This window comes from Bufo bufo, chromosome 1 (assembly GCF_905171765.1).
Source record: "Bufo bufo chromosome 1, aBufBuf1.1, whole genome shotgun sequence".
Classification (NCBI taxonomy): domain Eukaryota; kingdom Metazoa; phylum Chordata; class Amphibia; order Anura; family Bufonidae; genus Bufo; species Bufo bufo.
This window is the reverse complement of record NC_053389.1, coordinates 770,722,583-770,743,847: the sequence shown is the minus strand read 5'-3', so window position 1 is coordinate 770,743,847 and position 21,265 is coordinate 770,722,583. Positions and strand designations below refer to the sequence as shown.

General features: G+C 45.7%; 1 protein-coding gene across 2 annotated transcripts in view; it reads left to right on the top strand.

The window, feature by feature from the left end:
- Positions 1-16,052: 16,052 nt before the first annotated feature.
- Positions 16,053-21,265, top strand: part of BIN3 (bridging integrator 3) — a 53,306-nt gene continuing 48,093 nt past the window's right edge. For both annotated transcript variants that reach the window (XR_005775666.1, XM_040414793.1), the window contains exon 1: positions 16,053-16,169. Coding sequence is in view for 1 of the 2 variants with exons in the window: in XM_040414793.1 (XP_040270727.1) it covers positions 16,162-16,169 (8 nt within the window). In the remaining variant the exon portion in view is untranslated. The remainder of the gene's footprint in view (positions 16,170-21,265) is intronic.

Sequence of the window (21,265 nt, the reverse complement as noted above, 5' to 3'; positions counted from 1 at the left end):
ATACACAAGTATTCAGATCCAGGTGCTGGTTGGAAAAATGTAGAATATGCGCCTTTATTGTAGTCCGCATGGATGCAGGATATCCATACCATAACGCTTTAGGGCTTAGGAAGACCCACCCATGACTTGTGTTCTCCCCCATCGTTATGAGGGGGAATGGAGGTGAAAATACCCTTGCTTCACTACATTTTTATCTTGTGAGTCAGATTATACTGTATGAATTTTGTACGAATAGGCAAGGGCCAGGCAGCAGACCTGGACCACAGGACCCCTACTCATTCTGTGTGGGATCGCTTTCTGCTGGTCTGACTAGCTCCATCCTGAGAGATCATTCCACCATCTTGAGCTCATGTATGTAAGCCCTGCAACAACACGGCATATTGCTGCACAGATGAAGGAAAGGAAGGTGCAAACAGCTTTTCTAGCACGCTGTTCCATTTTTCCTAATAAGAAATGACCCTATATGTCCATAATAAGATTTTCAATAAATTGAAAGTAGATTAGCACTCTGACCGGTAAGACTACTCCAGAATGTCCACCTATCTTTATAGGTTTTCCTAATTCGCACAGAAAATCGCACAACTAGCAATCCCTTAAGGCTCTGCTTACATTAGGCTCATGCTTCTGTTCTTAATAAGGGACCAAGAATGCTAAGCTGGATCTGTCACAACAAGAATATCGCTGCAGATGACGCTATTTTTGATGTTAAAAAATGGATACATGATGGAGGTTCGGTGACCACTGCCTAACGTATTTTCAAACGCGAGATCCGATAATATCCTTGTAGGTCTGTAAGAAATGGATAAGTCTGTAAAGACTATAAACTGGCAGCTGGCCGTCATGAAGCCTGTTGTCATTGATGGGCTGACTTGGATGTCATGAGAGTTTGGCTTGCAGGTAGATTACCTTTACTATTGGAACTCTCCCACTTGATGGAACTGTTATTTAGACGTACGCACTTTATTCAGTTCTACCTTGCTCTTTATATCTATGGATACTGCCACTTTCTATAACTTCAGCACTTACCTGGTTATCATTCTTCTCCCGGTGAGATCTGAGGTGGCATATTTGCTTGTGGATTTCAGCTGCAGGTTCAGCAAATCTGCAGCAGTTTACAGTACCATCCATGTGGATGGGGTTCTGAAAACTGCATCCCATGGAGAGGAATAATTTCACTTGGGAGATTGAGCAGACTGAGGATTTTCAAATCACGTAGAGAAATCCAGCGGATCTCAGCCTTTCAATGTATAGGGAGTTGAACTTGCCGCACGGTTCACATGTAACACACATGAGAAGCCGTGCTGCCATTGGTGTGGCCGGTGGTTTAAAGCCTCGACCGTGACAAGAAAGGACATGTTCTTTCTTGGTGTGGTGTCTGGACAGATGTCGCTTGAAGCTGCGGCGGGTGCCCTTTCGCGGTTTAGCTCCATTCAACAGCGGTAAACCGTGAGCAGGTCCAAGGCTTCTAAACTGAAAAAACGCTATAAACACCGCAACGGTTTCTGCTGCGGACTACGCTGAGTATTTTGCAAAGGCACTTCTGACATTTATATTGGGGGTACTGCCTGATGTGTACGTCCACCGGAAAGCTTGGTATACATTTCCCATAGAACTCCATGTTAAAAAATTGTGTGCGGCATATGTATTTTTAACAGGATAGGTCTGTATAGAAAGTGTAGTCAACTATAGTTTTCTATACAGAAAACATTATTCTATACAATATATATATATATATATACACACATACTGAGGGGTAAGTGATACACCAAGACAGCGCATACACAAGTATATGCACGTCCATTGTAACAGAACTGGAATCCTATACTTCCATTTTTAAAAAAAAACAAAAAAACAACTTAACGTCTATGTAATGGGGCATTTTTTCTGATTTAATTTTACTAATTTTGGCCTAAAAATATTTTTCTTCAATGGTCTTTTTAAAAATGTTCAGTCGTTCCTGAGATACAGGGGTTTAAAAAGTTAGTCTGTTTGCAAGCTGTCAGTCTGTTTTCTTTGGATCCCGTCAGCTGACAGCTCACTTTCGAGCTCTTATCTTTAATCTCCTATCCTCATAAACGCTCATTATCAAATTGATAAGAATACAGCTTAAATAAGTGTTTATGAGGTCAGGTGCTCAGCGATAACAACTGTACGCGAGCCATCAGATGAGATTTAAAGAAAACAATCACAGTTTGCAGACTGATTTTTTTAACTCCTGTATCTCAGAAACAGCTGAACATTTTTAATAAAATCCAATTGAAAAAAAAGATTTTTAGCCCAAAATGAGTAAATGCAACCATAAAAAAATGCCCCCAACTGTGTACATAGATGTACCCACTGTTCGGCAGCTATGAAGCCAGTTACACACTCACCTCGGTTTCCTAGAAATGCATAGCTTCTGCTCTCTCCTCCCTCTTCTTTTCAGGTTTAGGCCTAGTTCACACGAACGGTTTTTTTTTGCAAGTGTACGGGCCGTTTTTTTGTGTTCCGTATACGGTCCGTATACGGAACCATTAATTTCAACGGTTCCGCAATAAAAACGGAATGTGTTCCGTAAGCATTCCGTTTCCGTTTTTCCGTTCCGTTGAAAGATAGAACATGTCCTATTATTGCCCGCAAATCACGTTCCGTGGCTCCATTCAAGTCAATGTTTCCGCAAAAAAAAACGGAACACATACGGAAATGAATCCGTATGTCTTCCGTATCCGTTCCGTTTTTGCGGAAGCATCTATTGAAAATGTTATGCCCAGCCCAATTTTTTATATGTAATTACTGTATACTGTATATGCCATACTGAAAAACGGAACGGAAAAACAGAACGGAAACACAACGGAACTCAAAAACGGAACAACGGATCCGTGAAAAACGGACCGCAAAAAACTATAAAAGCCATACGTTCGTGTGAACTAGGCCTTACACTGGGTTCATTGCTGTGTCTAATCTATCGAAGCCTGAGGGTGAAAAGCTACAAACGTTAGATTGATTTTCAGATTTACCATTGTGTTTTTAATATAGTGTCCTAAGGAAATCTGTGCATGGAGCAATGACTGTACACCTGCTTTAAGTGTGCTTGCACAGATATCTTGACTACTGTTCCTATCCGCTAGCACTTCTAGATGTGGCAGGTGGAATGTTTATGTACCTGTGATACTGAAGTACACATGCTCTATATAGTCAGGGAATATTTAGCGATATCAGTGAAGGGCATTGCACGCATGTAACTATGTACAAAGGGGGTAGAACAGTATGGGATATGAAGGGGGCAGCATTTCCCACTCCATTCCTGCCCTTTTATCTGCTGGTGCTGTTACATGGCTGGGAACTGATGTGATGCACTTTATAGTGGTGTCAGGACTGCGGATAATGAACATGCCGCATTGTATAATGGCACTGCGTACCTCTCTACTCCCCACGCGACTACAGGGTACGGATCATATTTGCTCACTGCTTTCATGTGCGCACTAAATGTTCAGAATCACGGAGGGGGAACTGCTGCTTTTGTGGGGATATTTTCCAAAAAATGGCGGCTGTTTTAATACACGCTTTTTTTTTGTATAAAATTGTAAAAAAGTGAAAGCAGATGTTCTATATATTTTGTGGCTGTTTATATTCCCAGAGAGATTTCTATGTACCTTATAATAAGGTGAATAAATATATATACATATATAGATAGCTATATTTCCAGGAACCAGCGGCTTACCTTGATCTTAGGCAGTGGGACCTGCAATGCAAACCTTCTGCCTGGGAGACATACTGTGCTGCCGGTACGTCTGCCAGATCCCACGTTTTTTGCTCCCTCTGTAACGTGGACGTGTCAGGCTGATATATAAAAGCATTTCAACCGAAGACTGGTAAAATGTTCATCTCTATGCATGTGTCCCGTTGTCTTTATTCAGTGTGGTGTTTGATGGCCGAATGATGCTTGACGGCTGTATGAGGGCAAAAATATTACATATCAAATATAAAGATTTACCAAAACAGCATGAATGACACTCTGGTGTATAATAGTTTGCAACACGAGTCAGATTTATAAGGAATTACATGTAATATACACTACCGTCTAATCGCTTATAACCTTCATCGGCGTTAAAAAAGTGAGGAACTTAAAAAGTGATTAAAAGGGGTCTTTCAGGACCCAGTCCCACAAAGCCTCCTTAAAGGGGTTGTGCAAGAATGGGGTACAGATCCGTATGTCCATTCTGGAAAAAAGATAGGATAGATAGGGGCTCATGCACACGAATGTATTTTTTTTTCCCGTTTCCGCTCCGTATTTTACATGTCTGTTCCACCCAAAATAGAACATGTCCTATTCTTATTCATTTTGCGGACAAGGACAGGCATTGTTACAATGGATCCGCAAAAAAACCCCGGATGCAATACGAATGTCACACGTGATGTCATCCATATTTTTTACGGATCCGTGTGCATGAGCCTGAAGTTAGGAGAGGTCTGATATATAAATTGGGGGACATTTATCAAAGATCATCATTTTACGCAGGTGTCTTTGATATCCTTTGCTCCACCTGAGGGCTTATGCACACGACTGTATGTATTTTGCAGTCCGCAAAAAACGGATCAGCAAAAAAAATGGATGCAATACGGATGTCACACGTCATGTCATCCGTATTTTTACGGATCCGTGTGCATGAGCCTGAAGTTAGTTGAGGTCTGATATATATTGGGGGACATTTATCAAAGATCATCATTTTACGCAGGTGTCTTTGATATCCTTTGCTCCACCTGAGGGCTCATACACATGACCGTTTGTATTTTGCGGTCCGCAAAAAAAAAATGGATGACATCCGTGTTGCCTGCGTTTTTATTGCGGATCCATTGTAACAATGCTTGTCCTTGTCCGCAAAACGGACAAGAATAGAACATGTTCTATTTTTTTGCAGAACGGACTTGCAGACATACGGATATGGAATGCACACAGAGTAATTTCCTTTTTTTTTTGCAGACCCATTAAAGTGAATGGTTCCACATACGGGCTGCAAAAAAAAAACAGAACGGATACGGAAAGAAAATACGATCATGTGCATGAGCCCTGAGGATGCGCTTAATTCATGAGAAGGCGCAGGCCTTGTCGGAAATTAGGCACATCCTCCGGCAGTCTGTGCGCCTAGACTGACCACGCTAGGTCCTTGTAGTAAACTGGCATAAATGATAATGAATGTTTTGGGGCTCACACTACCCCGACCTCCTCACTCCCCTTTTTCAGAAAGTACCATGGACAACGCACAAAAGCCAAATGCATCTAAATTTGGGAGCAGCGGCAATCAAAAAGTTGCAAACCGCGGACTTGCAATTTTCTTTACACCAGTTTCTGGCATGGGGTGGGGGTCATAATAAATGACCCTCGTTGTGTCTTATCTCTGCAAATCGTGGCATTACTCCAGGGCCGTCTTTAATATTGATTGGACCCTGGGCAAGAATTTAATTGGGCCCCCTGGATCCCGCCTTCCCACACCCTAGCATGCAATCACGCCCTCCACCACATCTCGTAGAGTAGTAAACTTTAATAATGATGAGTGGCCACTAGAGGTGTTCCTTGAAAAGTCAGTGTTTACATTAAAGTCATGCTATAGCCACCAGAACTACTACATTTAGCTGTTGTGGTTCTGGTGACTATAGTGTCCCTTAATATAGAGGGAAAAAAAAAGAATCAGCACAAAAGTATCAAATAAAATGGCTGTATCATTATTCTAAAAATTAAAAAAGCACAACTTCTGACACAAATCTATAGTATTTTGCAGATTACTTTTTCTTTTTTTACAATGTGCAGATAGTACTGTACTACTAACCCCTGCATACAGGGTAATACAGCGCCACATACCACTTACATCCAGTGACGTCTCTTTGATGTAGATGTTCTCTTTCCTCATCTTCTCCTTTCAGACCTTCAGACCAGACCACCATTTTTCAGTCATTTCTCGTCTCTGCAGTTTGACAAACAAAATCTTAGTTTACTACTTTTCCATCATCCTCCCATCTTCTGGACAAATCATCCTACCACCCCCAATACTGTGCCCCCCAATACTATACTGCAGAAATAGTTAAACCCCCTGATAATACTAGTACCATGCAGATAGTGCCCTTCAATAATTATTGCCACACAGTGCCCTAAAATAACTGCACCCAGAAAATAGTGCCCCTGACACCAATAGTGTAAACATAACGTCCCCCAAAAGCCCCCACAGTAATAGTGCTCCCAAAAGTCCCACCAATAGGAATATTTCTCTGCTAGAGCACACATGGTAGTAATAGTGCTCCTACAGTGCCCCCAACATGTCCCTACTGTGCCCCAAAAGTAACAATGCTCTCATAGTGCCCATACTAGTAATCATGTTTCCCATAGACCCCCAGCAGTAATAAAGCCCACCATAATGCCCCCAGTAGTACTAATTCTCCTTATAATGTGCCAGTGCAAAAAATACCCTCTTTTAATGCTCCCAGTTGAGCTAATGTCCCCATAGTGGCCCCATCAAAATTGCCAGTATAAAATACCCCTATATAGTGCCCCCAGTAAATGCCCCATAGTGCTCCTCTCCCCCCTTCTTCCTAGTGCCCCCCATAATGTACCAGTATAAAGGCCCCATATACAGGTGAAACTCCAAAAATTAGAATATTGTGCAAAGTTCATTTATTTCAGTAATGCAACTTAAAATGTGATACTAACACGTGAGATAGACTCATTACATGCAAAGCAAGATATTTCAAGCCTCTATTTGCTATAGATTGATGAGTTATGTGGCTTACAGCTTATGAAACCCCAAAGTCACAATCTCAGGTACCCTTTGCTCAGGGGGTATGGATTAATTAGCTGACTAGAGTGTGACACTTTGAGCTGAGAATATTGAACCTTTTCACAATATTCTAATTTTAAGTTGCATTACTGAAATAAATAAACTTTTGCACAATATTCTCATTTTTTCGAATTTCATCTATATAGTGCCCCAGTAGATGCCCTTAGTGTCCCCCATAGTTTGCAAGTATAAAATACCCCTTCTTAGTGCCCCCCATAGATGAGCCAATAGTACTCCTCTCTCCCCTTCCCCATAGCACCCACCATAATGTGCCCCAGTATAAAAAACCCCTATACAGAGCCCCCCATATAAAATACTCCTTCTTTGTGGCCTCAGTAGAAGCCCCCTTAGTGTTCCTCTCCCCCTTCCCCCATATAAAATACCCCTTCTTTGTGGCCTCAGCAGATGCCCCCATAGTGCCCCCCAATAATGTACCAGTAAGAACTGCCCCCTTAGTGCCACTCAATAATGTGCCAGTAAAAAGTGTCCCCATAGATGCCCCCACAGTGCCTCCCAATAATGTGCCAGTAAGATGTGCCCCCATAATGTGCCAGTAACAAGTGCCCCCATAGATGCCCCCCAATCATGTGCCAGTAACAAGTGCCCCATAGATGCCCCCCAATCATGTGCCAGTAACAAGTGCCCCTATAGATGCCCCCCAATCATGTGCCAGTAACAGGTGCCCCCCACTCATGTGCCAGTAACAGGTGCCCCCATAGATGCCCCCCAATCATGTGCCAGTAGCAAGTTCCCCCTTAGATGCCCCCCCAATCATGTGTCAGTAGTAGTACCATATAAAAAAAGAACACTTATACTTACCTTCATAAGGCTGACAGCGATGCGATGCCAGGCCTCTTCCGGCCTGTGTCCCGCGCTGTACTGCTCAGGCAGCCCGATGACGTCATCGCGCCGCCTGCATCGGCCTCTGATAGGCTGCAGGCCTAGTGCCTGCAGCCTATCAGAGGAACGGGAAAGGGAGACACCTCTCCCTCCCCTGCCCCGCCGCAGCACTTCCATCTTTATTGCTGTTCTGAGGACGGCGATACAGATGACTATGGAGATGAAACGCTTCCACAATGGAAGTGCTCATCTCCCTGTGCCCTGCGCCACCCCCCCACGTCACCAGTGGCCAGCGGGGCTTCAAGAGGCAGCTGCCTTGGGCCCCCCAGGAGCGACTAGGCCCAGGGCAGCTGTCCCTTTTGCCCTGTGTTAAAGACGGCCCTGCATTACACTAATCTTCTGTTTGGACAGGCAGACATATGGGTCCTAGCACAGTAAAATACTGTAAGTGATTCGGACTGTTGAGGCCTCACAAAGGAATCCGCCAAATCTGGTATAAAATCCACAATTGTTTCTCATCTAGAACAAAAACATACATTCTCGCAGATTGCCAACGATTTACATGATCGCAGGACCAGACGCAGATTCCAGGTTTATGATTGGCTGGGCATCATGCAGTGAAAGTGAGGTAAAACAGATCAGAGTTACCATGGCAACAGAAGCAAACGGCACAAGAAGAGAACTCGAATAATTAACATTGTGTCTAGAATGTGTAGAAGATTGTGCATGGGAATGTGAGCAGGTGCATAGCTGGAAAAACGGAGAGCGCGGGATCAGAAACGTTACAATGTCAGAAACCTAAATGATATCCTATCCGAGCACAATGACGGAGAAGGAAGGTCCGGTAAAGTGCGCCTCCCTGTTCTCAATAGGGTTGTGTCCTGTAAGGCAGATCCGGGTGACACCACTGCTGACGTAAGTGATAAAGGGTAGATAAAGGGTTAACAAAGTTAGTAATATCAGTTTTGAATACCTTGAGAGGTGTAGTTTCTAAAATTGGGGTCATTTTGGGTGGTTTATATTATGTAAGCCTCACAAAGTGACTTCAGACCTGAATTGGTCCTTAAAAAGTGGGTTTGGGAAATTTTCTGAAAAATTTCAAGATTTGCTTTTAAATTTCTAAGCCTTGTAACGTCCCCAAAAATAAAATAGCATTCACAAAGTGATCCAAATATGAAGTAGACAAATGGGGAATGTAAAGTAATAACAATTTTTGGAGTTATTACTATCTATTATAAAAGTAGATAAATAGAAATTAGCTAATTTCCAAATTTTTGGTAAATTTGGTATTTTTTAATAAATAAAAATGAAATTTTTTTGACTCAGTTTTCATGAAGTACAATATGTGATGAGAAAACAATCTCAGAATGGCCTGGAGTAGGCCCTTTCACACTTGCGTTCTTTTCTTCCGGCATAGAGTTCCGTCGTCGGGGCTCTATGCCGGAAGAATCCTGATCAGTTTTATCCTAATGCATTCTGAATGGAGTGAAATCCGTTCAGGATGCATCAGGATGTCTTCAGTTCCGGACCGGAACGTTTTTTGGCCGGAGAAAATACTGCAGCATGCTGCGCTTTTTGCTCCGGCCAAAAATCCTGAACACTTGCCGCAAGGCCGGATCCGGAATTAATGCCCATTGAAAGGGATTGATCCGGATCCGGCCTTAAGCTAAACGTCGTTTCGGCCATTGCCGGACCCGACATTTAGCTTTTTTAGAGTGGTTACCATGGCTGCCGGACGCTAAAGTCCTGGCATCCATGGTAAAGTGTAGCGGGGAGCAGCATAATTACCGTCCGTGCGGCTTCCTGGGCGCTCCAGAGTGACGTCAGGGCGCCCCCAAGCGCTGGATCACGTGATCACATGACACGTCATCCATGTGCATGGGGCGCTCTAACGTCATTCTGGAGCGCCCCGGGAGCCGCACGGACTGTAAGTATACCGCTCCCCCGCTCCTACTATATGGCAACCAGGACTTTAATAGCGTCCTGGGTGCCATAGTAACACTGAAAGCATTTTGAAGACGGCTCCGTCTTCAAATGCTTTCAGTACACTTGCGTTTTTTCCGGATCCGGCGGGCACCTCCGGCAACGGAAGTGCACGCCGGATCCCAACAACGCAAGTGTGAAAGAGGCCTAAGTAAAAGCGTTTTAAATTTATCACCACATAAAGTGACAGATGTCACATGCGTATGCCATTCTTTTTTTTTTTTTGCGGATCAATTGTAACAATGCCTAAGACGGACAAGAATAGGACATGTTCTATTTTTTTTGCGAAACGGACATACGGATGCGGACAGCACACGGTGTGCTGTCCGCATTTTTTGGCGGACCCATTGAAATGAATGGGTCCACCTCCTATCCGCAAAAAAAACGTAACGGACACGGAAACAAACATTGTTCGTGTGCATGTAGCCTAAGGGGTAGTGTGAATAAATTGACTACTGGGTGTTACCATTCTCCTTGTCAAAATGGTGTGTCCTGCACAGTCTGACAGTGTCCAATCATCTGGAACGGTATCAGACCGTGTAAGGACACATCCTACGGACTAGAGCAATGATAACGCCCAGTTATCAATGTATTCATCCATTCCCAGAAGGAATAAGACTTCACAGGGGACGGAGCCGTGTAGTTCCAGGGCTGGACCTCCGCCGATCAGCTGTGGATGGTCTATCCTGTGGATAGGCCATAGATGGTACAACCCTAGAATACCCCTTTAACCACCTCCGGACCGCCTAACGCAGATTCGCGTTCCGGAGGTGGCAGCCCTGCGCAGAGTCACGCATATATGCGTCATCTCGCGCGAGCCGAGATTACCTTGTGAACGCGCGCACACAGGCGCGCGCAGTTCACAGGAACGGAAGGTAAGAGAGTGGATCTCCAGCCTGCCAGCGGCGATCGTTCGCTGGCAGGCTGGAGATGTGATTTTTTAACCCCTAACAGGTATATTAGACGCTGTTTTGATAACAGCGTCTAATATACCTGCTACCTGGTCCTCTGGTGGTCCCCTTTGTTTGGATCGACCACCAGAGGACACAGGTAGCTCAGTAATATGTTGCACCAAGCACCACTACACTACACTACACCCCCCCCCGTCACTTATTAACCCTTATTAGCCCCTGATCACCCCATATAGACTCCCTGATCACCCCCCTGTCATTGATTACCCCCTGTCATTGATCAACCCCCTGTAAAGCTCCATTCAGATGTCCGCATGATTTTACGGATCCACTGATAGATGGATCGGATCCGCAAAACACATACGGACGTCTGAATAAGCCTTACAGGGGCGTGATCAATGACTGTGGTTATCACCCCATATAGACTCCCTGATCACCCCCCTGTCATTGATTACACCCCTGTCATTGATCACCCCCCTGTAAAGCTCCATTCAGATGTCCGCATGATTTTTACGGATCCACCTGATAGATGGATCGGATCCGCAAAACGCATACGGACGTCTGAATGGAGCCTTACAGGGGCGTGATCAATGACTGTGGTGATCACCCCATATAGACTCCCTATCACCCCCCTGTCATTGATTACAACCCTGTCATTGATCACCCCCCTGTAAAGCTCCATTCAGAAGTCCGCATGATTTTTACGGATCCACTGATAGATGATCGGATCCGCAAAACGCATACGGACGTCTGAATGGAGCCTTACAGGGGGGTGATCACCCATATAGACTCCTGATCACCCCCCCTGTCATTGATCACCCCCCCCTGTCAGGCTGCATTCAGATGTCCGTATGATTTTACGGATCCACGGATAGGATCCGCAAACACATACGGACATCTGAATGGAGCCTTACAGGGGGGTGATCAATGACAGGGGGGTGATCACCCCATATAGACTCTCTGATCACCCCCCTGTCATTGATCACCCCCTGTCATTGATCACCCCCCTGTCATTGATCACCCCCCTGTCATTGATCACCCCCCCTGTCATTGATCACCCCCCCTGTCATTGATCACCCCCCTGTCCATTGATCACCCCCCTGTCATTGATCACCCCCCCTGTCATTGATCACCCCCCCTGTCATTGATCACCCCCCTGTAAGGCTCCATTCAGACATTTTTTGTCACAAGTTAGCGGAAATTATTATTTTTTCTTACAAAGTCTCATATTCCACTAACTTGTGTCAAAAAATAAAATCTCACATGAACTCACCATACCCCTCACGGAATCCAAATGCGTAAAATTTTTTAGACATTTATATTCCAGACTTCTTCTCACGCTTATGGCCCCTAGAATGCCAGGGCAGTATAAATACCCCTCATGTGACCCCATTTCGAAAGAAGACACCCCAAGGTATTCGTGAGGGGCATTTTGAGTCCTGAAAGATTGAAATTTTTGTCCCAAGTTAGCGGGAGACTTTGTGAGAAAAAAAATGAAAAATATCAATTTCCGCTAACTTGTGCCAAAAAAAAAAATTTCTATGAACTCGCCAATGCCCCTCATTGAATACCTTGGGGTGTCTTCTTTCCAAAATGGGGTCACATGTGGGTATTTATACTGCCCTGCATTCTAGGGGCCCCAAAGCGTGAGAAGAAGTCTGGTATCCAAATGTCTAAAAATGCCCTCCTAAAAGGAATGTGGGCCCCTTTGCGCATCTAGGCTGCAAAAAAGTGTCACACATCTGTATCGCCGTACTCAGGAGAAGTTGGGGAATGTGTTTTGGGGTGTCATTTTACATATACCCATGCTGGGTGAGAGAAATATCTTGGTCAAATGCCAACTTTGTATAAAAAAAATGGGAAAAGTTGTCTTTTGCCAAGATATTTCTCTCACCCAGCATGGGTATATGTAAAATGACACCCAAAACACATTCCCCAACTTCTCCTGAATACGGCGATACCAGATGTGTGACACTTTTTTGCAGCCTAGGTGGGCAAAGGGGCCCATATTCCAAAGAGCACCTTTCGATTTCACAGGTCATTTACCTACTTACCACACATTAGGGCCCCTGGAAAATGCCAGGGCAGTATAACTACCCCACAAGTGACCCCATTTTGGAAAGAAGACACCCCCAAGGTATTCCGTGAGGGGCATGGCGAGTTCCTAGAATTTTTTATTTTTTGTCACAAGTTAGTGGAAAATGATGATTTTATTTTTTTCTTACAAAGTCTCATATTCCACTAACTTGTGACAAAAAATAAAAACTTCCATGAACTCACTATGCCCATCAGCGAATACCTTAGGGTGTTTCTTCCAAATGGGGTCATTTGTGGGGTGTTTGTACTGTCTGGCATTCTAGGGGGCCCAAATGTGTGGTAAGGAGTTTGAAATCAAATTCTGTAAAAAATGACCAGTGAAATCCGAAAGGTGCTCTTTGGAATATGGGCCCCTTTGCCCACCTAGGCTGCAAAAAAGTGTCACACATCTGGTATCTCCGTATTCAGGAGAAGTTGGGGAATGTGTTTTGGGGTGTCATTTTACATATACCCATGCTGGGTGAGAGAAATATCTTGGCAAAAGACAACTTTTAACATTTTTTTTATACAAAGTTGTCTTTTGCCAGATATTTCTCTCACCCAGCATGGGTATATGTAAAATGACACCCAAAACACATTCCCCAACTTCTCCTGAATACGGAGATACCAGATGTGTGACACTTTTTTGCAGCCTAGGTGGGCAAAGGGGCCCACATTCCAAAGAGCACCTTTCGGATTTCACCGGCCATTTTTTACAGAATTTGATTTCAAACTCCTTACCACACATTTGGGCCCCTAGAATGCCAGGGCAGTATAACTACCCCAAAAGTGACCCATTTTGGAAAGAAGAGACCCCAAGGTATTCGCTGATGGGCATAGTGAGTTCATGGAAGTTTTTATTTTTTGTCACAAGTTAGTGGAATATGAGACTTTGTATGGAAAAAAAAAAAAAATCATCATTTTCCACTAACTTGTGACAAAAAATAAAAAATTCTAGGAACTCGCCATGCCCCTCACGGAATACCTTGGGGTGTCTTCTTTCCAAAATAGGGTCACTTGTGGGGTAGTTATACTGCCCCTGGCATTCTAGGGGCCTAAATGTGTGGTAAGGAGTTTGAAATCAAATTCAGTAAAAAATGACCTGTGAAATCCGAAAGGTGCTCTTTGGAATATGGGCCCCCTTTGCCCACCTAGGCTGCAAAAAAGTGTCACACATCTAGTATCTCCGTACTCAGGAGAAGTTGGGGAATGTGTTTTGGGGTGTCTTTTTACATATACCCATGCTGGGTGAGATAAATATCTTGGTCAAATGCCAACTTTGTATAAAAAAATGGGAAAAGTTGTCTTTTGCCAAGATATTTCTCTCACCCAGCATGGGTATATGTAAAATGACACCCCAAAACACATTCCCCACCTTCTCCTGAGTACGGAGATACCAGATGTGTGACACTTTTTTGCAGCCTAGGTGGGCAAAGGGGCCCATATTCCAAAGAGCACCTTTCGGATTTCACAGGTCATTTTTTACAGAATTTGATTTCAAACTCCTTACCACACATTTGGGCCCCTAGAATGCCAGGGCAGTATAACTACCCCAAAGTGACCCCATTTTGGAAAGAAGACATCCAAGGTATTCGCTGATGGGCATAGTGAGTTCATGGAAGTTTTATTTTTGTGACAAGTTAGTGGAATATGAGACTTTGTAAGAAAAAAAAAAAATCATCATTTTCCGCTAACTTGTGACAAAAAATAAAAAGTTCTATGAACTCACTATGCCCATCAGCGAATACCTTAGGGTGTCTACTTTCCGAAATGGGGTCATTTGTGGGGTGTTTGTACTGTCTGGGCATTGTAGAACCTCAGGAAACATGACAGGTGCTCAGAAAGTCAGAGCTGCTTCAAAAAGCGGAAATTCACATTTTTGTACCATAGTTTGTAAACGCTATAACTTTACCCAAACCATTTTTTTTTACCCAAACATTTTTTTTTTATCAAAGACATGTAGAACAATAAATTTAGAGCAAAATTATATATGGATCTCGTTTTTTTTTGCAAAATTTTACAACTGAAAGTGAAAAATGTCATTTTTTTTGCAAAAAAATCGTTAAATTCGATTAATAACAAAAAAAGTAAAAATGTCAGCAGCAATGAAATACCACCAAATGAAAGCTCTATTAGTGAGAAGAAAGGAGGTAAAATTCATTTGGGTGTAAGTTGCATGACCGAGCAATAAACGGTGAAAGTAGTGTAGGTCAGAAGTGTAAAAAGGTGGCCTGGTCTTTCAGGGTGTTTAAGCACTGGGGGCTGAGGTGGTAAGTTGGTGTCAAACATAGGTTTTTGGAGCCTTTTATAGGCAAAAACGCCTCCTCCCTATGTTACACAGAAGCCTGATGGGAAATATTAAATACTGGACAGACTTTTTTTTTGCAATTTTTTTTTTGACTCTTCAGGTGCCTTTTTTGTGGTCAAAATGAATTTTTGGGGAGTTCACTGTGTGCTCCAGGTCTGGCTTTTGTCCTGTAGACATCCATTTATTTATTTTTTCCCTGCTTGAAAAAAATGCAAGACCCCATATTACTCTTCAGAGGAAGTGATATTACAGGGGGCACATAAAAAACAAAAACAAAGCAAGGCATTAAAAAATACCCAAAAATTCTACAGCGTACAATATATGCTTCAAAAACCGCACAACACAACCGCACGATTATAAAATGATGGCGTGTCGCTAGTATGTGCCCTCGCTTATGATCAATGTGTGGGTCCCCAACCTCTGGGACCCCCTCATATCCTCAGCATGAGAGGGGAAGGAGGGGGCAGAGCTGGCTTAGCGCTACGTCTCCTTACTGCCCCTTTGGTTCTCAGGACGGGTGGGGGCGTCCCAGAAGTTGGAGCCGACCCCCCCCCCCATTCATCATAAGGTGACGCCATATTTTTGTGATTTTTTAAATACACGAATTCTTTGCGAAAAATAAATCAGCTAATTATAGGAGCATCACTGACTGGAGGACAGAGCACATTCATGAGAAGCCCATTGACTTCATAGGCACAGTGTAATACTGCACTCCACCTGTGGGGGCGCTGCTACCAGTCTCACATATTTCTCAGTACCAACACCCCTGTGATTTGCTTGTCTTGAGGAGCCCTCATGCCAAAAAGCGGTCTGTCCAAAGACAAGGACCCTCCTTGAACAGCCAGGCTGGTGTTCATGAAACTTGCTGTTTCAAAAGGGTAATTTTATGAGAAAATATAAGTGTGTTCAGACGACGCCACGCCTAGCTACACCACTACACAATGAACGGGTCATTAGAAACACGACGCCACTAGGTCGCGGCATTCCTCCATGCTGCATTGCTGACGATTCCCGCCTTCAGAGCAACGCATGCGCACTTGCAGCATGACACAGTCCACTATGGAAACGCTTACCTGCTGCCGCGGCAAAAACCACGCCCTCTCTACGTTACGTCATTTCCGCCCTGAGAGTTACTTGAAATGTCAACTTCCTAGAGACCGACACAAACCCGGAAGTTGCAGAAGGTAAACAACGAGAAGGAGGAAAGAAACCGGAACGTCCGTAGATCCCGGGGAAGATGAGCTGGTGAGTGCTGCGGGCGCCTGCTGTGCCTGTCAGGAGGCTGTGTCATACCTCTCATGTACCTGCAGCAGACAGGTGTCTTTTTTTAATGACACCCCATTGGGGTATGGAGTGCCTCGGCCGGCCAACCCCTTATTATTTTCTTAAATTTCTAGTAGGAATAACAGAGGAACAGCATAACAAAAAGCCATAAATGATTATTTTTTGCGAAAGAAATATGGGGGCTGATAGATGGGGCGGCTGTATTTGTGTCAAGGTTCACATTTCACTGCAGGGCGTGACAAGGATTTAAAGCGATTGTCCAACATCCATAAAAAAAAAAAAAATGACAGATCATCCTGTGGCCGATGCCAGCCGCATTGGCGATTGGATGTCACAGAAGTGTTTAAGGGACTCTGTCTGGAAGCCTAAGGAATGGGAGACGCGGCACAGGACCTGATGGAAACGGAGTCTTTTTAAAAAAAATATTAAAATTAATGAATTGTCCGGGTGACCCCTTTAGGAGAAGGAGGTCTGGGATGCTGTCTTATACAAGTGTGTAGTAATGGACCCCGCTAAGATGGGAAGAAAGACTGACTAATTGCTCATTAATGTGGGAATGCCCAAAACTCTGTATAGTGGCCGTTACTCTGTTTATTCCTGCTAGAAATGTATGAATAAATTGACAGTGGTGTTCCCAGTTGGAGGGGGTGTCTCTGCACAGTCTGATGCTGACTGTGTAAGGACACACCCGTTGACATGGTAAACACAGAGTAGTCATTGATTTCTAAATTTCTAACAGGAATAACAGAGGAACGGCACAGCGCCCAGTAAGGCCGTGCTGTGTTCACTTCTTGTAGGAAGTGCCGTTTTAGTGAAACGATGGGAATGAACGGACCCTGATGACTCTGGTTGGGGCTCGGTGGGTTTTCCTCCTATTTTATCTGGCAATGGAATCTGCAGCTGCCCCCCCCCCCCCACAGGCCTATAATGGGGGTGCAAGTAGTCGCCAGACCCCCACCTATCAAAAGTTTTACCAAAACTCGCTGACCCTTAAGATCTCATCCACTTTGCTGCTGTTACACTGTGCCGAAAAGCTGCATCTGCCGTGTGTGACCATACCCCAAAGGGACCGTGGTTTTCCAGCTTTTGCATATTGATGATGTCCCTGGAGGATAGGCCATCACTATCAGACCGCTGAGCCGCAGTACACGGTCGGGGGGGATCCTCCGGCTCCATTGACTGTTTAGTTTCCTGCGCAGGCGATGGATGGGGCTGCCGGATTTCAGACCACCACCGATCTAGTGTTGATGACCTGTTTGGAGGACAGACAGCCTGTCTAAGTTTATACCTATGTGCCCCGGCGTGTTTCAAAAGAGGATGATGATGGAAGTTTTTCATTACATGTCCTTTCTGGACCGCAGCGGAATTCTGTTGGGAGAGTAGTCTTCGCTTACGAGGAGGCATGGCTTCAAACGGTGTAAATGTGGCGCAGATTTTCCAATAACTTGCCTATATTCATATTTTCCACACGTGTGTTTAAAGCGGTTGGCCCATCCCGCACTTTGGTGGCATCGCTAGGATATGTCCCCGGACCTAACTCTAGAACTGTGCACCCAAAGTGAAGGAGAACGTACTGCGCATGCGTTCACCATTATGGGAGTTCTGAAAAGAGCTGATCAAGTGCGCTAAGCTATTTCCAGAACTCCCATAGATGTGAAACGCGCAGTCGCCTCTCATTCACCTCCGTGGCAGTTCTGTAAATCGCTTGGGGCCTTCTTATAGAGATAGGTGCAGATCACCCCTCTATCAGACATTGGGGCATATCCGATTCCTAACTATATGCCCCCCCCCCCCCCAAAGTGTGAGATGGGGCAACCCCTTTATATCCGAAGTCTAAAAGATCCTCCCCAATGCTGGGGCCCCTCATTTACATTATATCTTACCGCACCTGCACTGCTCCGGATCCATGCACGGCCGCCGCTGCATCTCCCTGTCAAGCGGATCAAAATATCCGCGACGGAAGGGAGCAACCAGTTGCAGGCCGCACGGGGATATGCCTTCCTAGCATCGCGGGTGACTCTAGGGAGGTCTTTGGCCTGCCGCCACCTGCTATTGGCTGCACCCTCCCCCCTCTCTCCCCCCCCCCCCCCCCCCCCATTGCGTAGGGATCCGGAGCGACGCTGGTACCGGGGAGCGGGGTAGTATAACCTGCATTGGGGGGAAACTTTTAGACTTCGAATAACCCATTCAAGCAGACGACACCTGCGGACAAGATTAGGACATGCTCTATTTTTTTGCGGAGCCGCGACCGGAAATGCGGATGTGAAGAGCACACTGTGTGCTGTCCGCATCTTTTTCCAGCCCCATTGAAATGAATGGAATGTTGCGGAACGGATCCGGACCTTTCACACGGACGTGTAAATGGACCCTTAAGGTTATGATCACATGTGGCGGATTGATTGCAGAGATTTCCGTGACTGAAGATCCATACATTTGAATGGATTGTGCGTGAATTCTGCAAACTTCAACTCCATGTTGTGAAAAAAAAGTCAGTAGCAAATATAACAGTGTGTCCTGCATTTCATATTTCCCATAGAGCGTCATCTAACATCTAAGGGTACTTTCACACTTGCGCAGGACGGATCCGACAGGCTGTTCGCCATGTCGGATCCGTCCTTCGCTATTTCGCCGGACCGCCGCTCCGTCCCTATTGACTATAATGGGGACGGGGCAAAGCTCCGGCGCAGCATTGCGGTGCACGGCGAGAGCCGCCGGACCTAAAAAGTCGGACATGCAGGACTTTTAGTCCGGCGGCCTTTCGCCGTGCTGCGCCGGAGCTCTGCGCCCGTCCCAATTATAGTCAATGGGGACGGAGAGGCGGTCCCGGCTGCAATGGCGAAATATCGGAAGGACGGATCCGACATGGTGAACAACCTGTCGGATCTGTCCTGCCCGCAAGTGTGAAAGTAGCCTAAAACTTGTGTTTTTGCCGCAGAAAAAGCACCAGAAAACACAGGTGCAAAAAATAAATAAATAGCCGCTAAGAACGCCATAAAAAAAACTTATGAGTAAACCTAACCAGCAGCATCACCTTTTAGGCCTCATGCACACGGCCTTTGTGCGGACTTTCCGTGCATTGGGGACCTGCAATTTGCGTCCCCAATGCACGGGCGACATCCGTGCAGCGGCCGGGACGGATCGAGACCCATTCAATTTGAATGAGTCCGTGATCCGTCTGCACCGTAAAAAAAATAGAACATATTCTATTTTTTTTGCGGTGCGGAAGCCAGCTCCGGATTGCGGACTCATTCAAGTGAACGGCCGTGTGCATGAGGCCCCGGGATCACAGCGGACCCTCCGCTGCTTTCATCCTCTGCATTAAAAGTCGCAGCATAAACTGATGTGTTTTAAATTCAAAGCTTCCAGCAGAAGTCGGGTTTACACAGGGTGTGGATGACATTTCTAAAATCTCATCCACATTGCCTGTACTGTACAACGCTGTGGGTTTTTTGCATGACATTCGATACAGAGAATCCACAGCCTTTACCGCCATGTGTAAACCTACCCTTAAAAATATGCCCAGCTGTAGATGTCCGGGACCTGGCCTCACATGCAGAATGTAGTTATGGAGGCTTCCTGATCTCTAAGGGGTTTCTGTAGGCTGTAAATATTGATGGCTGATCAATATCAGATTGGTGGGGTTAAACTTTTGGCACCCCCACTGATGAGAACGCAGAGAAGCACTGCGGCCTCCTCACTTATACCAGGCACAGCGCTGTCCTTTGTGTAGTGGCAGTGCCTGGTATTGCAGCTTATTCCCAGTGACTTGAATTGGACTGAGTTGCAGAAAGGCTGTGTGACCACGAACTTGATCTAAGGACCAATTATCAATATTTAAAGGCGTTGTCTCACTTCAGACGTTGGTGGTATATCGCTAGGCTATGTCGGCACTACCACCTCTGGGACTCGCTCCTATCCCCAGAACAGGATCCCCGAAGTGAACGGAAGGCATGTGTGCGGTGCGTCGTGCATTTACTTCTATGGAACTTCCAAAAATGACAGAGTTCACTCAGCTATTTTCAGGACTCCCATAGAAATGAGTGGAGCATGCGCAGTGTGCTCTCCTGCACTTTCGGGGGTCCACTCTGGAGATGGGTGTGGGTTTCGTCTCATCTGACATTGGTGGTGTATTGCTAAGATAGCCACCTTTGTCTGAGATGGTAAACCCCTTTAAGCCTGCCAATGAAACCAAGACGTAATCAAGCCTGGATATATTGGGGTAAGGCCACATGAAGCGGGTGCAGCGGAAATACCGCACCTTTTACTGCAATCTGGGGGTGCAGGTGTAAAACGGAAGACTGTTTAGGGCATAAAGATGTGTCATCTAAAGTACACACCCTGAAGCCGGCCATACACATTCACTGGCGACCGCTGTCTCTCTCGACTCCCCCCGTACACGTTCACTGGCGACCGCTGTCTCTCTCGACTCCCCCCGTACACGTTCACTGGCGACCGCTGTCTCTCTCCGACTCCCCCCGTACACGTTCACTGGCGACCGCTGTCTCTCTCGACTCCCCCGTACACGTTCACTGGCGACCGCTGTCTCTCTAGACTCCCCCCGTACACGTTCACTGGCGACCGCTGTCTCTCTAGACCCCCCCCGTACACGTTCACTGGCGACCGCTGTCTCTCTAGACTCCCCCCCGTACACGTTCACTGGCGACCGCTGTCTCTCTAGACTCCCCCCGTACACGTTCACTGGCGACCGCTGTCTCTCTAGACTCCCCCCGTACACTTTCACTGGCGACCGCTGTCTCTCTCGACTCCCCCCGTACACGTTCACTGGCGACCGCTGTCTCTCTCGACTCCCCCCGTACACGTTCACTGGCGACCGCTGTCTCTCTCGACTCCCCCCGTACACGTTCACTGGCGACCGCTGTCTCTCTCGACTCCCCCCGTACACGTTCACTGGCGACCGCTGTCTCTTTTGGCTTGCAGATCGAATGAAGACCCATTATCTTCTATGGGGCCGCAAAAGATGCAGGCAGCACACCGTGTACTGCCCGTGTCCGTTCCGTGGCTTCACAGAAAACATACTTGTCCATATTGCGGACAAG